We start from the raw sequence: 15,194 nt of genomic DNA on the forward strand, positions 1-15,194 counted from the left end.
AGCGGACAAAAGTTTCTTAGCATGCTAAGAAACTTGTCCGCTGGAACCATGTCTGTCGGACATGTCCGATGGTTAGTACGACTCATCGGACATGTCCGCTGGTTATGACGTATAACCAGCGGCCCGAAATCCCGCACATGTGTCGAATTGATTCGACGCATGCGTGTAAGCATTGAACTTCCGTGTCAGAGAACGTCGGGTGTCTTCTACGTCACCGCGTTCTCTGTCCGCAGGGATTTCGGTCTGATGGTGTGTACACACATCAGACCAAAAGCTCCCAGCAGACATGTCCGATGAAAACGGTCCGCGGACCGTTTTCATCGGACATGTCTGCTCGTGTGTACAAGGCCTAATAGAGAAAGGCAGAGATCTGCATTATATCCCACCTGCAGAAAACCAACTGCCTCTTGGCCTCTGCTACAATCCATCCCACATTATACTTACCTGCTAGAATACATGGGAGGTAGTAGCTAGACTGCTGTTGGATACTGAAGAAGGTCTATAGAGGGAAACCAGTTTCAAAACTGCCACCAGGGCTGTGGCATTCAATTGCATGTTGTGGAACCCAGTGTACTTTGCCAGGCTTGGCCAATCAATGACTCCCAGATATATCACACTCTATTATATTCATTGTTTATGAAATTGAGATGTTGTTAAGAAATCAGCCTCCACAGTTGTCTATCCCAATAAAAATTTGAAATGTGAAGTTCCCACATAATGTGTAGAAAATGTTTTTTACTTGATATTCACTGCAGTGCTCTCTGCTCTCACATAATGCATTGTGCAAACATCCTTCAACTTAGTTGAGAATATTTTTGAGCTCCCGGACCATTAATCTTTTTATCTGAGAGTGATGCTGCCTCTACAGTGCTGGGTACCAGCCATAGACATATTACATTTTCCAACTCTAATCAAAGCTCCCAGGAGAAAAATATAGATACTGGGGTGATTTCTCAGACACATTCTGTTATAAAGAATGTAAATATATGAAAAAGAATGCAGCACCGCGTGTGTCCACTTTTAACGGGAAACTCATTCAAGAAACCGCAAAGGATTTTAAATTGTATTTTCATTGCAGGAGAAAAAGAAAATGCAATTTATTAAAAGCCAAATACAAATCAGCCTAAAAGGAGAACCGAGAAATGGATAGCACAGCATATGTTTAGTTCCCAGGAGCAAAGTGCAGACAAGTACATGTGACAACAAATGTGGTGACATTGAAGCTTTTTAGATACCAACTGACCCTCATTTCAGGGATATTGCAGGTTTTTAAGATTTTATCCTGAAATTGCTGTCCCTGGAAATGCCACTCACCAAAGTTAAATAAAATCCTTGTTTTCCTATATGTTAATTTTAATAATTACCATATAATAAAGCTGAACTCCAGGAAGACAACTAATTCAGTCCTGTATACATTAACAAATCTCTGGATGTATTTTCAACACAACTAGAGTAAAATAGTTTATCCGCCCCAGTGCCCACAGCTTAAAATACTGCCACTATATACCTTTTTGGATATATGGTATACCACGGTTACATGATAAACTGCACAGTGCTAAGAGTTAAGGAAAGGGAAGATTTTCACTGCAGCCTGTATACATGCCCACATGTGTGATGTCAATATCATGTGACCTGGCTGTCTCTGAGAACAAGTAACTGTTCTCTCCAGCATAAATGACAAAACTGAGCATATGCAGGTCGGCTAGTCTGCCTGTGTTAGCTGGCCTTCCCCAGATAGATAGTGTAGACGGGGGTGGGGGAGGGACGAGATTTGTGAATACAGGATTAAACAGCCTTTTTAAACAATGCACAGGATTAAGCCCTTAAGGTCAACAGTGAGTATAACAAGCATGCTATGCTGCATATACAGACTGATTTTACGTGGGTTTAGTAACACTTTAAAGTAGAATTACAGCCAAAGCCTAACAAGTCTTAAAAATTCTCCCTCCCCTCTGAACACCTATACTAATTAACCTGTGCAAAAAAGGATGTATATGCTTACCTATTTTCAGTGCATTCTGGTTACATGATCTGGCTCCCCTGTGTCAGCCAGTGACGGCTGCAGGGGAGAGGAGGGACCACCAACAATTACTGCATCATGGGAGCCTAAGGGTGATGTCATCACTCCCAGCTTTCCCAGCCATTGTCGGGCATTCTTTCATTTCCCCTGCAGCTGCCGCTGGTTGACACAGGGGATCACATGACCTGATCAATGCATTCGATAACTTGATGACTGTTGTTCGAAAGTACCTTAAAATTGTGTCTGCTTTTAACATTCGACTTTGGAATGAATAGACTTTCCCGAACAAAAACTTTATATACTGTTAGAAATGTGTTCATTCAACAACTTTCTATCCATTCAACTTTCCAATACAGATGTTCATTCGACCTCACTAACAATTAGAAAATGTAGACATTTCAAACAAAATTCTACTAGTGTATGGACAGCTTAAATACTTACATTTTCTTGATATTAGCCTTTACTGCACAGTAGTAGTTAGATTGAGAGAAGGAGTAACAGCTCTTAATCAAATGCCAAAAAAGAGGAATGAGCTCATCAGTCTTCTGCTGCTCATTTATTGTCTAGTCACAGGCTGTGAGGAGGGGTGAGGGCATGCTTTATTGCATAACCATATTTGAGAAAAGTTGGGTCGGATTAGGCAGAAAGAAAAATCAATGCTAAATTTCTGTAGGCCTTTTTTTCATTTTTTTTTATGTTTGTGAAGGAGTATCTTCAATGAAGAAACGAAAACCTACTGTATACTCCAATAAATACAGTACATATACAATAGAACAATTCTATAGTGTTCCAATGTTTTTCATTTTAAGAAGATATGGATTTTAAAATATTGGCAACTTCATATCTTTAGGGTACGGTGGTGTCATGGAGCTGGTATCTGAATAAAATACTGTCAGTTTTGTCTGCATACAATACATCTAGGCCCAGATTCACAGCCGAGATACGACGGAGTATCTCAGATACTCCGTCGTATCTCTCAGAGTATCTATGCGACTGATTCATATAATCAGTTACGCATAGTTAGCCCTTAGATCCGACAGGTGTAATTGTTTTACACTGTCGGATCTTAGGATGCAATACCGCGGCCGCCGCTGGGGGGAGTTTGCGTCATAAACCAGCGTCGTGTATGCAAATTAGTAGTTACGGCGATCCACGACGGTTTTTCTGCGTTCGCTACGTCGCTGCTAGTCTAGTTTCCCGTCGCAAAGTTAGTCGTCGTTTTTGGTGCCCTAACTTTACACAGCACACGTATGTGCTGTATAAAGTATGGCCGTCGTTCCCGCGTCAAAATTTGAAAATTTTTCCTTCTTGCGTAAGACGTCCGAGAATACGGAAGTACGCTACGCACGTCGCCGTTCGAAAAAATGACGTCACTTCGCGCAAAGCACGGCGGGAAATTCAAAAGGGAGCATGCGCAGTAGGTCCGGCGCAGGAGCGCGCCTAATTTAAATGGCACACGCCCCTTTGAATTACACAGGCTTACGCCGGAGGCCGCCGGCGGAAGTTTTCTCGCAAGTGCTTTGTGAATCAGGCACTTGCGATGAAAACTTGCGGCGGTGTAACGTATCTACGATACGTTACGCCGCAGCGATTCTACGTGAATCTGGGCCTTAGTTATTTTCATTCTCCAATGGTTGCTTTGTAATGGTGGTTTCAATCTGATAGGTCAGCAGGATTCAGGATATTTTGATAATTTAATTGCTGTATGTACAAAGATGAAACAATTACGCAGACCAATACCAAATGTCAATTTTGAAATGTGTTAGCTGGAATGAACATACATTGTTACCCTAGAAATGCAGTTTTCTGATTTCCATATCTGCATCTTTATTTTTACCGGTAGTTTGCTGCAAATGGAAGAACAAGAGATCGAATGAGTTATGTCTTTCGTCAATTATTACTGTTGAAGTCATTTATTTCAGCCATGTGCTTTTGTTATCTCTTTAGATGTTATTCTCCAACATTGAGGACATTCTTGTGGTACACAGAGACTTCCTGGCCCTCATTGAAGAATCCCTGTACCCTGAACCAAATGCACACCAAGAATTGGGAACCTGCTTTCTAAAATTTGTAAGTTCTGGCTTGTCATATATCTTGCTCCTTTTTTCCTGTCTAGGGCTTGGTGGGGGTATAACCAACGCTGTATTCTGGCCTAGGCCAACAAAGCCCAGGCCTAGGCAGCACTTTGCAGGGGGCAGCACGGAAAGAGTCCTCACCGGCTTGCACTACACTGTTAGTGTAATGCCAGTCTTATGGGGTGGACAGGGATGACAAGCAAATTAGTCTAGCACTCCCATAAAGCAGCTGCAACTGTGTGTGTGTGTGGGGGGGGGGGGGGCTCCTACTGTTCTAACATCCTGGACCACAAACCTTCCTCACTGTGCTATATGTCTTCTGCTGCACCCTGGGCATGGTTATGTCTTCTTAGCCCTCTCCATAAAATTATCATATATGGCACCTGCGCAGTCAGCTCTACACGGCGGGCGCAGGTGCCGTATAGAGCTGACTCGCAGGTCGGCAATTTACGGAAAACTGGTGACGCGCCTTATGCGCCAAGGGAAGTTTTTCACCATACGTGAATCATCTAACCTCTCAATAGGAACGCCCACTCCTGTGGGAGCCAAAACCCGGAACCCGGGGGGAAAATAACGATAAAACGGTATGTACGGCAAAAACAAAACAAAAAAACAGCATACTCTAGATGGCGGAAGTATGCTGGATGTAACGGTATATAATTGTTTTAGGGTGAACCTCCGCTTTAAAATTCCAGGGATGCTAGAACAATGGACAGGTACTGCAGGCATCCAGTATATATTTATATGTATATACAGAAAATTGTATTAGATAAGTAATTGCCTTGTGCTGAAGGATTTGAGAAGCAGCAGATTTGATTTGCAGTTTGTACTCACTAATTACTCATTCTGGAGAGATTTCCATGTTTCATGGATACAAGCTGTACATTTACAGGAACATGTACTTAGTTTGTGGCTTTGGCAGTAGGAATTTGGCTCTGGCTTTCCATCTTCTGCCAAAATGCAGAAACCTTTCTGAAAGCTCAGCGTCATGGCAGGTGTGTAGAGATGAACAGAGAAGCTACATTGTGCAATCTCACCAAACATTATATTTAGAAAATCTTTACTGCAAAGTATTCTTTTATTTATACAGTGCCTTGAAAAAGTATTCATACCCTTCTACATTTTCAACATTTTGTCATGTTACAACCAAAAACGTAAACATAATTTATTGGGATTTTATGTGATAGACCAACACAGCGTGGCACATAATTGTGACATGGAAGGAAAATGATAAATTGTTTTCAAAATGTTTTACAAATAAATATCTGAAAAGTGTGGCGTGCATTTGTATTCAGCCCCCTTTACTCTGATACCCCCAACTAAAATCTAGTGAAACCAATTGCCTTCAGAAGTCACCTAATTAGTAAAAAAAAGTCCACCTGTGTGTCATTTATTCTCAGTATAAATTTAGCTGTTCTGTGAAGCCCTCATAGGTTTGTTAGAGAACCTCCAGTGAACAAACAGCATCATGGAGGCCAAGGAACACACCAGACAGGTCAGGGATAACGTTTTGGAATAGTTTAAAGCAGGGTTAGGTTATAAAAATATTATCCCAAGCTTTGAAGATCTCAGCACTGTTCAATTCATCATCTGAAAATGGAAAGAGTATGGCACAACTACAAACCTACCAAGACATGGCCGTCCACCTAAACTGACAGGCTGGGTAAGGAGAGCATTAATCAGAGAAGCAGCCAAGAGGCCCATGGTAACTCTGGAGGAGCTGCAGAGATCCACAACTCAGGTGGGAGAATCTGTCCACAGGACAACCATTAGCATTTATGGAAGTGTGGCAAGAAGAAAGCCTTTGTTGAAAGAAAGCCATAAGAAGCCCTGTTTGCAGTTTGGGAGAAGCCATGTGGGGGACACAGCAAACATGTAGAAGAAGGTGCTCTGGTCAGATGAGACCAAAATTTAACTTTTTGGCCTAAAAGCAAATGCTATGTGTGGCAGAAAACTAACACTGCACATCACCCTGAGCACACAATCCCCACCGTGAAACATGGTGGTGGCAGCATCATGTTGTGGGGATGCTTTTCTTCAGCAAGGACAGAGAAGCTGACAATCTTAGAAGAAAACCTGTTAGAGTCTGCAAAAGACTTGAGACTGGGGTGGAGGTTTACCTTCCAGCAGGACAACAACCCTAAACATACAGCCAGAGCTACAATGGAATGGTTTATATCAAAGCATTAAATTGTGTTAGAATGGCCCAGTCGAAGTCCAGACCTAAATCCAATTGAGAATCTGTGGCAAGATTTGAAAATTGCTGTTCACATATGCTCTCCAACCAATCTGACAGAGCTTGAGCTATTTTGCAAAGAAGAATGGGCAAAAATGTCACTCTCTAGCAAAGCTGGTAGAGACAACACCCAAAAGACTTGCATCTGTAATTTCAGCGAAAGGTGGTGGTTCTACAAATTAATTTCCCTTCCACTATACAATTATGTGCAACGTTGTTTTGGTCTATCACATAAAATCCCAATAAAATACATTTATGTTTTTGGTTGTAACAAAATGTGGAACATTTCAAGGGGTATGAATACATTTTCAAGCCATTGTAAAGGGAGAAATCTTATGCAATCATGCATTCTAAAGGATATTGCAGTTTTTTATTATTATTTTAAATAAAACCTTTAAAGAAAACTTCAATGGAGGGCTTGTTGGTCTCTTTTAAACCCCCCTCTCCATAATCTACTTAAAATTTGAAATGTAATGTGCATTATTATAACAAATATTTTAAATATAAAAAAGAAGGGTTATAATAGATTGTAGTAATGCAGTAACCTTTATATTTGGGGGGAAAAAAGCATTGTGGTCAGTTGCTACCCCACATCCCAAGAGCTTTCACATGTTCCAGTTCATTGAGACACTTTTAGTATCCTTGCACTTACAGTAATATTAAATAAACCCAATAATTCTTTTAACATCATTCAAATGCCCAAATACACTATTTAAAGCACCCAAATAAAATGGCTCCCTTATGCTCTCTCTCTCTAAATCAATATGTATGTATGTATATATATATATATATATATATATATATATATATATATATATATATATATATATACTGTGTGTATATATATATATATATATATACATATACATATTATATTGCTGAAGTGTTCACATCCACTTATATACATGTTGGGGCAGATCCATAAAGATCTGCCTATCTTTAGGCAGGCGTAGCGTATCTAAGATACACTAAGCCGCTGTAACTTACTTTTTCTTCTTGTGAATTCTCAAAGAATCCGCTCGGTAAGTTACGGCGGCGTAGTGTATCTATTGCGGCGTAAGGGCGCGCAATTTCAAATAGGAGTGATGGGGGCGTGTTCTATGCAAATACGTTGTGACCCGACGTAAACAACTTTTTTTTTGAACGGCGCATGCGCTGTCCTTAAAATATCCCAGGGTGCATTGCGACAAAGTACGCCGCAAGGACGTATTGGTTTCGACGTGAAAGTAAATGACGTCACATTCCTATTCACGAACGACCTACGCAAACGCCGCAAAAAATAAAAAATTAGACGCGGGAACGACGGCCATACTTAACATTGAGTACGCCACCATATAGCAGCTTTAACTATACGCCAGAAAAAGCCGAACGGAAACGACGTAAAAAAATGCGACGGCCGCCCGTATGTTCGTGGACCGTCGGAAATAGCTAATTTGCATACTCGACGCGGAAACGCCACCTAGCGGATGCTGAAAAATTGCATTTGAGATCTGACGGCGTACTAAGGCGTACACCTGTCGAATCTAACCCAGATGCCGTCGTATCTTGTTTTGTGGATATAAAACAAAGATACGACGCGGGAAATTTAAAATGACGCCGGCGTAATCCTTTTGTAGATCTACCCCGTTATGTTTAAAAATTTACAATAATCACATAAAAGATAAGAGAGGGAATTTCCATTCATTAAACTTTTGTAACCGATTAATTCATATGTGTACCCTATCCAAAGATTGACAATGCTGCTGTCTGAAGGTGTCTCTGTTGCTCTTCCATCCAGAGTGGAGACAACTTAACACAGAAGATGTATTACTGGCTGGATCACCAGGTGAAAATAATAATAATTAAAAAAAAAGCCTACAAAATTACACTGCTTTCACACTGGTGCGTCGGCGATAAAGCGGGTATTTTTAGCGGTGCTTTACCGTCGTTTTTGCACAGTTTTTTTTACCACTAGCGGGGCACTTTTAACCCCCGCTAGTGGCCGAAAAAGGGTTAAAATTGCCTGCAAATCGCCGATGCAGCGATTGTCGGCGCTTTGGCGGTGCTCTAAAGATGCTACTTGCAGGAGTTTTTTTAATGCCCTGCCAGCGCATCATCTCAGTGTGAAAGCCCTCGGGCTTTCACACTGAGACTGCAGGGGAGCCATTTTTAAGGCACTTTACATGTACTATTTTTAGCCCAAAAGTGCCTGGAAAACGCCTCAGTGTGAAAGGGGCCTTGTGGCAGCCACCGCATTTAATAAATACTAAACTGCACTATATTATATTTTTGTTTTAGGGTTTAATATCATTTTTTTTTAATCCTTCTTGTTGCATCTTTGGTGCAGTTTGTGGAAAAGCACATCTTCCATAGGGATGAATGGTAATGCATAAAAAACATGTTGTCATTGCATCTTAAACACTTTAGATTGAAATGACATTTTTATGAAAAATGCATAGATGTGAATGCAGTTTAATACTGAGCTGTGGTCTCATTGAATGAGTATCAGATACAACCTACTTACATCCAATTTAGTACGCAAAGTTGCTTTACTACACTCAGAGACCTTGCAACTCTGCATTAATGAACTCCATTGCTTCATGTAGAAGGAATAGAGCCCTTGGGAACTAAGCAATAACTTGGGGTCTGGGCCAGCCTGTCCTTGTCATGTAAGCTGGATCATTTGTTCAAATGCATCTGGCCTACAGCCTACTTTTATATAAATTGATGCAGATCTAAGATGACCCCTATGAAAGTCAGAGCATTGTGCTTTATAAGCAAGGCTTCACACTAAGAGGTGGCTGAGCAAAATCACATTGACTGGCAGCTCACTGGTCAAAAAACAATAAGTAGTCATCTTCTAGTCACCTCTACCATCATAATCAATGACTAAAATAAATATTATACTGTCTAATTGTTAAATATTTACTGCAAGTTGAACAGCTTTAGTGGAAATCATTGATCTAGTGGTAGATAAATAATTGTAATTGGGTTGTACTATGCACTTAATACAGTTGTGATTGGGTTGTACTATGTACTTAATACAGTTGTGATTGGGTTGTACTATGTACTTAATACAGTTGTGATTGGGTTGTACTGTGCATTTAATACAGTTGAGATTGGGTTGTACTCAGAGCTTTTTTTTCTCAGAAAATAGGTGCAGGAACTCAACCACGACCCCGTTCAGATTTCACAAACAGTAGAAGGGTCTTAAAGGTGCATTAAATACCAGGACTGCATTACATACAGAGTGCAGAGTTCAGGGGGGGTTACACACAGAGTGCAGAGCTGTCACTTGTAAACACAGAAACCAGACTTCTGTGTTTATAAGTGATTGTGGTGAGCGGGCACCAAAGGGTCTGAGCCAAAGGTGGTGGAACTCAGGTTCCCCCAAGTTCCCCCTGAAAAAAAGCCCTGGATGTACTATGTACTTAAAGCGGAGTTCCGGCCACAATTTCACTTTTTAAATATAAATACCCCTGTAATACACAAGCTTAATGTATTCTAGTAAAGTTAGTCTGTAAACTAAGGTCCGTTTTGTTAGGTTGTTACAGCATTTAGACACTTTATAAAATAGAAATTGACTGGGGCCATCTTAAGTGTGGGCATCATGAAGCCAGACTGTATGACTTCCTGGATTTCAGCCTTGCAGATCTCGCACATGCTCAGTGCTGCACAAGCAGTATAATAGGTTTCAGATCAGGTTTCAGCACCTGTACTGTCCAAGTCACATGATTCTTCGAGACTGTGGAGTGCACAGACTCCTGGAAAGTTACACCCACTACATTCCCAGGAGTCTGTGCGGTGTAGGTTAGGAAGCTTAAGCACCTAGGTGCAGGAAGAGGGAAGATTAACTATTCTGCCTAGCAACAACACTTTGAAGACATCTAAAAAAAAAAAAAATTCTTAAAGGACTAATGATTTTTTTTTTAAAACTACTGATGTAATGTTATATTTATGGGTGGAACTACACTTTAATACAGTTGTGATTGGGTTGTACTGTGCATTTAATACAGTTGAGATTGGGTTGTACTATGTACTTAATATAGTTGTGATTGGGTTGTACTATGTACCTAATACAGTTGTTATTGGGCTGTACTATGTATTTAATATAGTTGTGATTGGGTTGTACTATGTACCTAATACAGTTGAGATTGGGTTGTACTATGTACTTAATATAGTTGTGATTGGGTTGTACTATGTACCTAATACAGTTGTGATTGGGTTGTACTATGTACTTAATACAGTTGTTATTGGGCTGTACTATGTACTTAATACAGTTGTGATTGGGTTGTAGTGTGTACTTAATACAGTTGTGATTGGGTTGTACTATGTTTAATACAGTTGTGATTGGGTTGTACTATGTACTTAATACAGTTGTGATTGTGTTGTACTGTGTACTTAATACAGTTGTGATTGGGTTGTACTATGTACTTAATACAGTTGTGATTGGGTTGTACTGTGTACTTAATACAGTTGTGATTGGGTTGTACTATGCACTTAATACTCTGTACTGTATTTTCTTACAAACACAAATCACTTCTCTCTAATCGTAGAAAGAGCGCTTTGGCATTTATGATGAGTACTGCAGCAATCATGAAAAGGCACAGAAACTACTTTTGGAACTGAACAAGATCAGATCAGTGAGAACACTTTTATTGGTAAGGAATTATGACTGTTTACATTTCTTTCTGAATAATTATAATAGCGTTTGTATACCTTGATTTATTAATTTGCATTTGGTTGTAAATATCGGTAAATTGAGATACATCGTTTATATTTGCACTTTTATTTCAAGTAGATGTTAACCTTAACTTTATGACATTTAGTTTGTCAGTGCACCGTGTATTAGTCATTTTTTTAATTTTGAAAGTTTTTTACCTTTTTTTGACCTTTGCTGCATCTCAGTGCTGCTGATCTCCTGCAGCTCCTTTGCAGCCCCTTTCTGTGTATATGTGTTGGGACTACATGCCATTGCTGAGAATGGGCTTCCTTGTGGTGACAATGGTGAAACATGTCTGTACAAGGAACACCAGCATGGCCACTTATAGACTCCACTACAGTAGAAGTACACTTACACTAGAAGTTGAAAGAACAACTGCAAGATATGGACAGTTCGTAGTCACCCTATATCCGTAATTGCCTCAACAAGGACTTTCCTGACAGGATCTCTATGTGTCCATTAAAATTATAGCTGCATATTTTAAAAATATTAAGTTATATTAAGTTATTTTTGAAATGACAATAACTGTTAAAAAAATATTGTATGAAGGTTTTGGTGGTTAGGTTAATATTTAGTTTAAAAGAAAAGTATGGGATATGTAAAACAAATCTTCAATTATCTCCATGCTGCAGCATTAGTGTTGAGATGCAGCTGCTCTGTGTTTGCTGTAAGAACAAGAATTGAGCAATCACATAACCATTAAGTGCTCAGTTCTTGGGCTTCTTCGAGCAGAGAGTGGTGACTGTCAGTTGTTGCTCTCTGCTCTGCTCCTCTGACTGTCACAGTCTAGCCTGCAGATTTCTGTTTGTGAAGTTACCTTCTTGCTGCAGTGTTCTGCTAGATCTCTAACTCCATTTCGCATGAGTTGCTGGCTTCTCTGTTTAACTATTGGTATTGTCTGCTCTACTGCGTATTTATGTCCTTTTCCCTTTTATTACTTCCAGGGACAATTCACTGTTTGCTTGCCTATATATACACATGCTCAGTACAGCATTGCAGGCCTGAGCAACTTCAAAGTTCCCTAAACTCCTGGTCCTCATACTCATTAGGAGTATTCTGTGTCTGACTTCCTGTTTACTGACCCTGGTTTGTCTACCGTTTGTGCTTGTCTGCCACCCACCCTGACCTTGGCTTGTGTCTTGGATTGGCTTCTGTCTCTTGCCATTTGTATTTTGCACACGAGTGGTCTCTGCAGTCTCAGCTGGGCATACATGGGGGCCATGAGCAGGTACCAGATTGCTCCAAGTCTATCCTCACCATTGGTGAAGAAGCAGGCTGGGACTTAGATTCCACAGGGAATTTCGTGTTGTCAGTCTACAGGGGCTCACTACCATTGAAACATGATAGTTTGCAAGTTATTGCTTAGTTCTCCAGGGCTCCTCGGAGACACTGCGGCCTCTTCTGGAAACACTACAATGTTTGGTGCAGAGAGTTGACATGCCATGCAGTGTCTACAGCAGTGGTTCTCAACCTGTCTAGTGGTGTGACGCCTTGATAACGTTTTCCAAGTTGTGGGGACCCCTAACAGTAAAATTATTTACCTAGCGTGGGTTGTCAGCAACCCAAGGCAAGACAAGTAATTTACGCCCCTAACCCATGGACATTTAGCACTCCCTGAGTCCCTTCCATTCGTACAGTATTAAAATCCCTTATGGTACATTTTAGTACACTCTCTTTGTTCTCCTTTCTTTCCCTTTTATCTCTCTCTATCCTAATTTCTTGTTTTTCCCCCCATCCCTCTCTCTAGCGGTGTTTCTTGTTCTTTCTCTTATTTCTTTCTCTCCCTTTTTCTTTGTTCATCCCCCTCTTTTCCTCTCCCTTCCATGTATTATCTACTCTTACTCTTTGTTCAATGGGGAGAGTGGCAGTGCTGGTGGGGAGTTCTGATCAGCCAACTTAGGTGCTCTTGATCAGGTCTTCTTCTGATCTGAGAACTGTAGTGGGGACTTTTAATTAGGGTTGTCCCTATACCGATACTAGTATCGGTATCGGGATCATTATGAGGTATCGGGATCATTATGAGGTATCGGAATCGATACCGAGCATTTGCACGAGTACTTGTACTCGTGCAAATGCTCCCGATGCTTCACCCGATACCGGTGATGGAAGAGAGAGGCGGCGTACAATAGGAAGTCATCGGGCGGGGACAAATCCCTCACTGTACAGAGATGGCTGCGGTGTGTGCGGTGGAATGAGCTCCCCCCAACAGATGCCTTCTAGTGCCGGCCCCGCCATGACATCAATCAGCGGTTCAGGAGGCGGGATAGGAGAGCAGAAGAAAGTCCTGCTGGAGCTATAGGGGAACAGTGTGCATGTGAGTAAAAACCTGCCGATCTGTTCGCACACACACACTGTCTGCATAGTGGGAGGAGCCCAAGAGAAGCTCTGTCCCCCCCCCCCCAGCTCAACTCTCACACTTCCCTCCTTGCAGTGGCTCCCAGGTCATGCTTGTGAGACATGAACAATGTCTTAAAGAGGGCAGGGCCCGCTGATCTCTGGAAGTCTCTAAGAAAGGGGGGGGGGGTTTGACCTAATGGGGGTCTCTAAGAGGGGGAACTGACTGCTGATATAATGTGTGGTAACCAACCTTTTGATCAGCAGCACCCCCCTTGGAGACCCCCATTAGCTCACAGCCCACCTTATATCAATGCCCCCCCTTATCAGTGCCGCCTATCTCTGTCCATCATTGCCGCCTATATGTGTCACACATCAGTGCAGCCCTATAAGTGCCACTTCAACTGTGCCCATCATTGCCGCCTATCTGTGCCCATTATTGCTGCACATCAGTGTAGCCTTTAAAGTGCACTTCATATGTGCCCATCATTACCACATATCTGTGCATCTTTCAGTGTGTGCCACCTATCAGTGCCATCCTTCCGTGTGTGCCAGCCATCCGTGCCACCTATCAATGCCATTTTTCAGTGCCAGACATCAGTGCATGCCACCTATCAGTGTTCATCCGTGCTGCATAATCAGTGCTACCTATCAGTGCCCATGCATCAGTGCCACTGCCAGCCATCAGTCAGTGCCACCTTTTAGTGCCCATCAGCCAGTGCCATCTATCAGTGCGTCACATGACATTAAAAATAAGTATCGGTAATCGGTATCGGCAAGTACTTGTACTTGGTCTTAAAAAAGTGGTATCAGGACAACCCTACTTTTATTGGCAACTATAATTACAGGTAGTGTTACTCATTGTGTCTCCGAATTTGTGGTGTCTCGCAGCAGTGACACCTATGCCAAAATCAAGAGATAGGGTCTCCTCAAGCCCCTCCCACTTCACATTCCTCACCAGTCAGCTGACCTCTAGTCTCTGCCTCCAGCCATGCCGTGAACTGAATGGGCAGCTGCGAAGAGGCTGAATGGCCATAGGCTCCAGGGACAGCGCTGCTGGGCCACGTCGAAAAGGCTGAGCAGTGCAGACCTCAGAAGTGTGTGCCACCTATCAGTGCCATCCTTCCGTGTGTGCCAGCCATCCGTGCCACCTATTAATGCCATCTTTCAGTGCCAGACATCAGTGCATGCCACCTATCAGTGTTCATCCGTGCTGCATAATCAGTGCTACCTATCAGTGCCCATGCATCAGTGCCACTGCCAGCCATCAGTCAGTGCCACCTTTTAGTGCCCATCAGCCAGTGCCATCTATCAGTGCGTCACATGACATTAAAAATAAGTATCGGTAATCGGTATCGGCGAGTACTTGTACTTGGTCTTAAAAAAGTGGTATCAGGACAACCCTACTTTTATTGGCAACTATAATTACAGGTAGTGTTACTCATTGTGTCTCCGAATTTGTGGTGTCTCGCAGCAGTGACACCTATGCCAAAATCAAGAGATAGGGTCTCCTCAAGCCCCTCCCACTTCACATTCCTCACCAGTCAGCTGACCTCTAGTCTCTGCCTCCAGCCATGCCGTGAACTGAATGGGCAGCTGCGAAGAGGCTGAATGGCCATAGGCTCCAGGGACAGCGCTGCTGGGCCACGTCGAAAAGGCTGAGCAGTGCAGACCTCAGAAGTGTGTGCCACCTATCAGTGCCATCCTTCCGTGTGTGCCAGCCATCCGTGCCACCTATCAATGCCATCTTTCAGTGCCAGACATCAGTGCATGCCACCTATCAGTGTTCATCCGTGCTGCATAATCAGTGCTACCTATCAGTGCCCA

General features: G+C 42.1%; 1 protein-coding gene across 1 annotated transcript in view; it reads left to right on the forward strand.

The window, feature by feature from the left end:
• The window catches only part of PREX2 (phosphatidylinositol-3,4,5-trisphosphate dependent Rac exchange factor 2), a 370,987-nt gene that overhangs the window by 70,102 nt on the left and 285,691 nt on the right, over positions 1–15,194 (forward strand). Inside the window, exons 3-4 of the mRNA XM_040354370.1 lie at positions 3,968–4,090; positions 10,867–10,971. Of these exons, the coding sequence (XP_040210304.1) occupies positions 3,968–4,090; positions 10,867–10,971 (228 nt within the window). The remainder of the gene's footprint in view (positions 1–3,967; positions 4,091–10,866; positions 10,972–15,194) is intronic.

This window comes from Rana temporaria, chromosome 5 (genome assembly GCF_905171775.1).
Source record: "Rana temporaria chromosome 5, aRanTem1.1, whole genome shotgun sequence".
In the NCBI taxonomy this organism is placed as follows: Eukaryota; Metazoa; Chordata; class Amphibia; order Anura; family Ranidae; genus Rana; species Rana temporaria.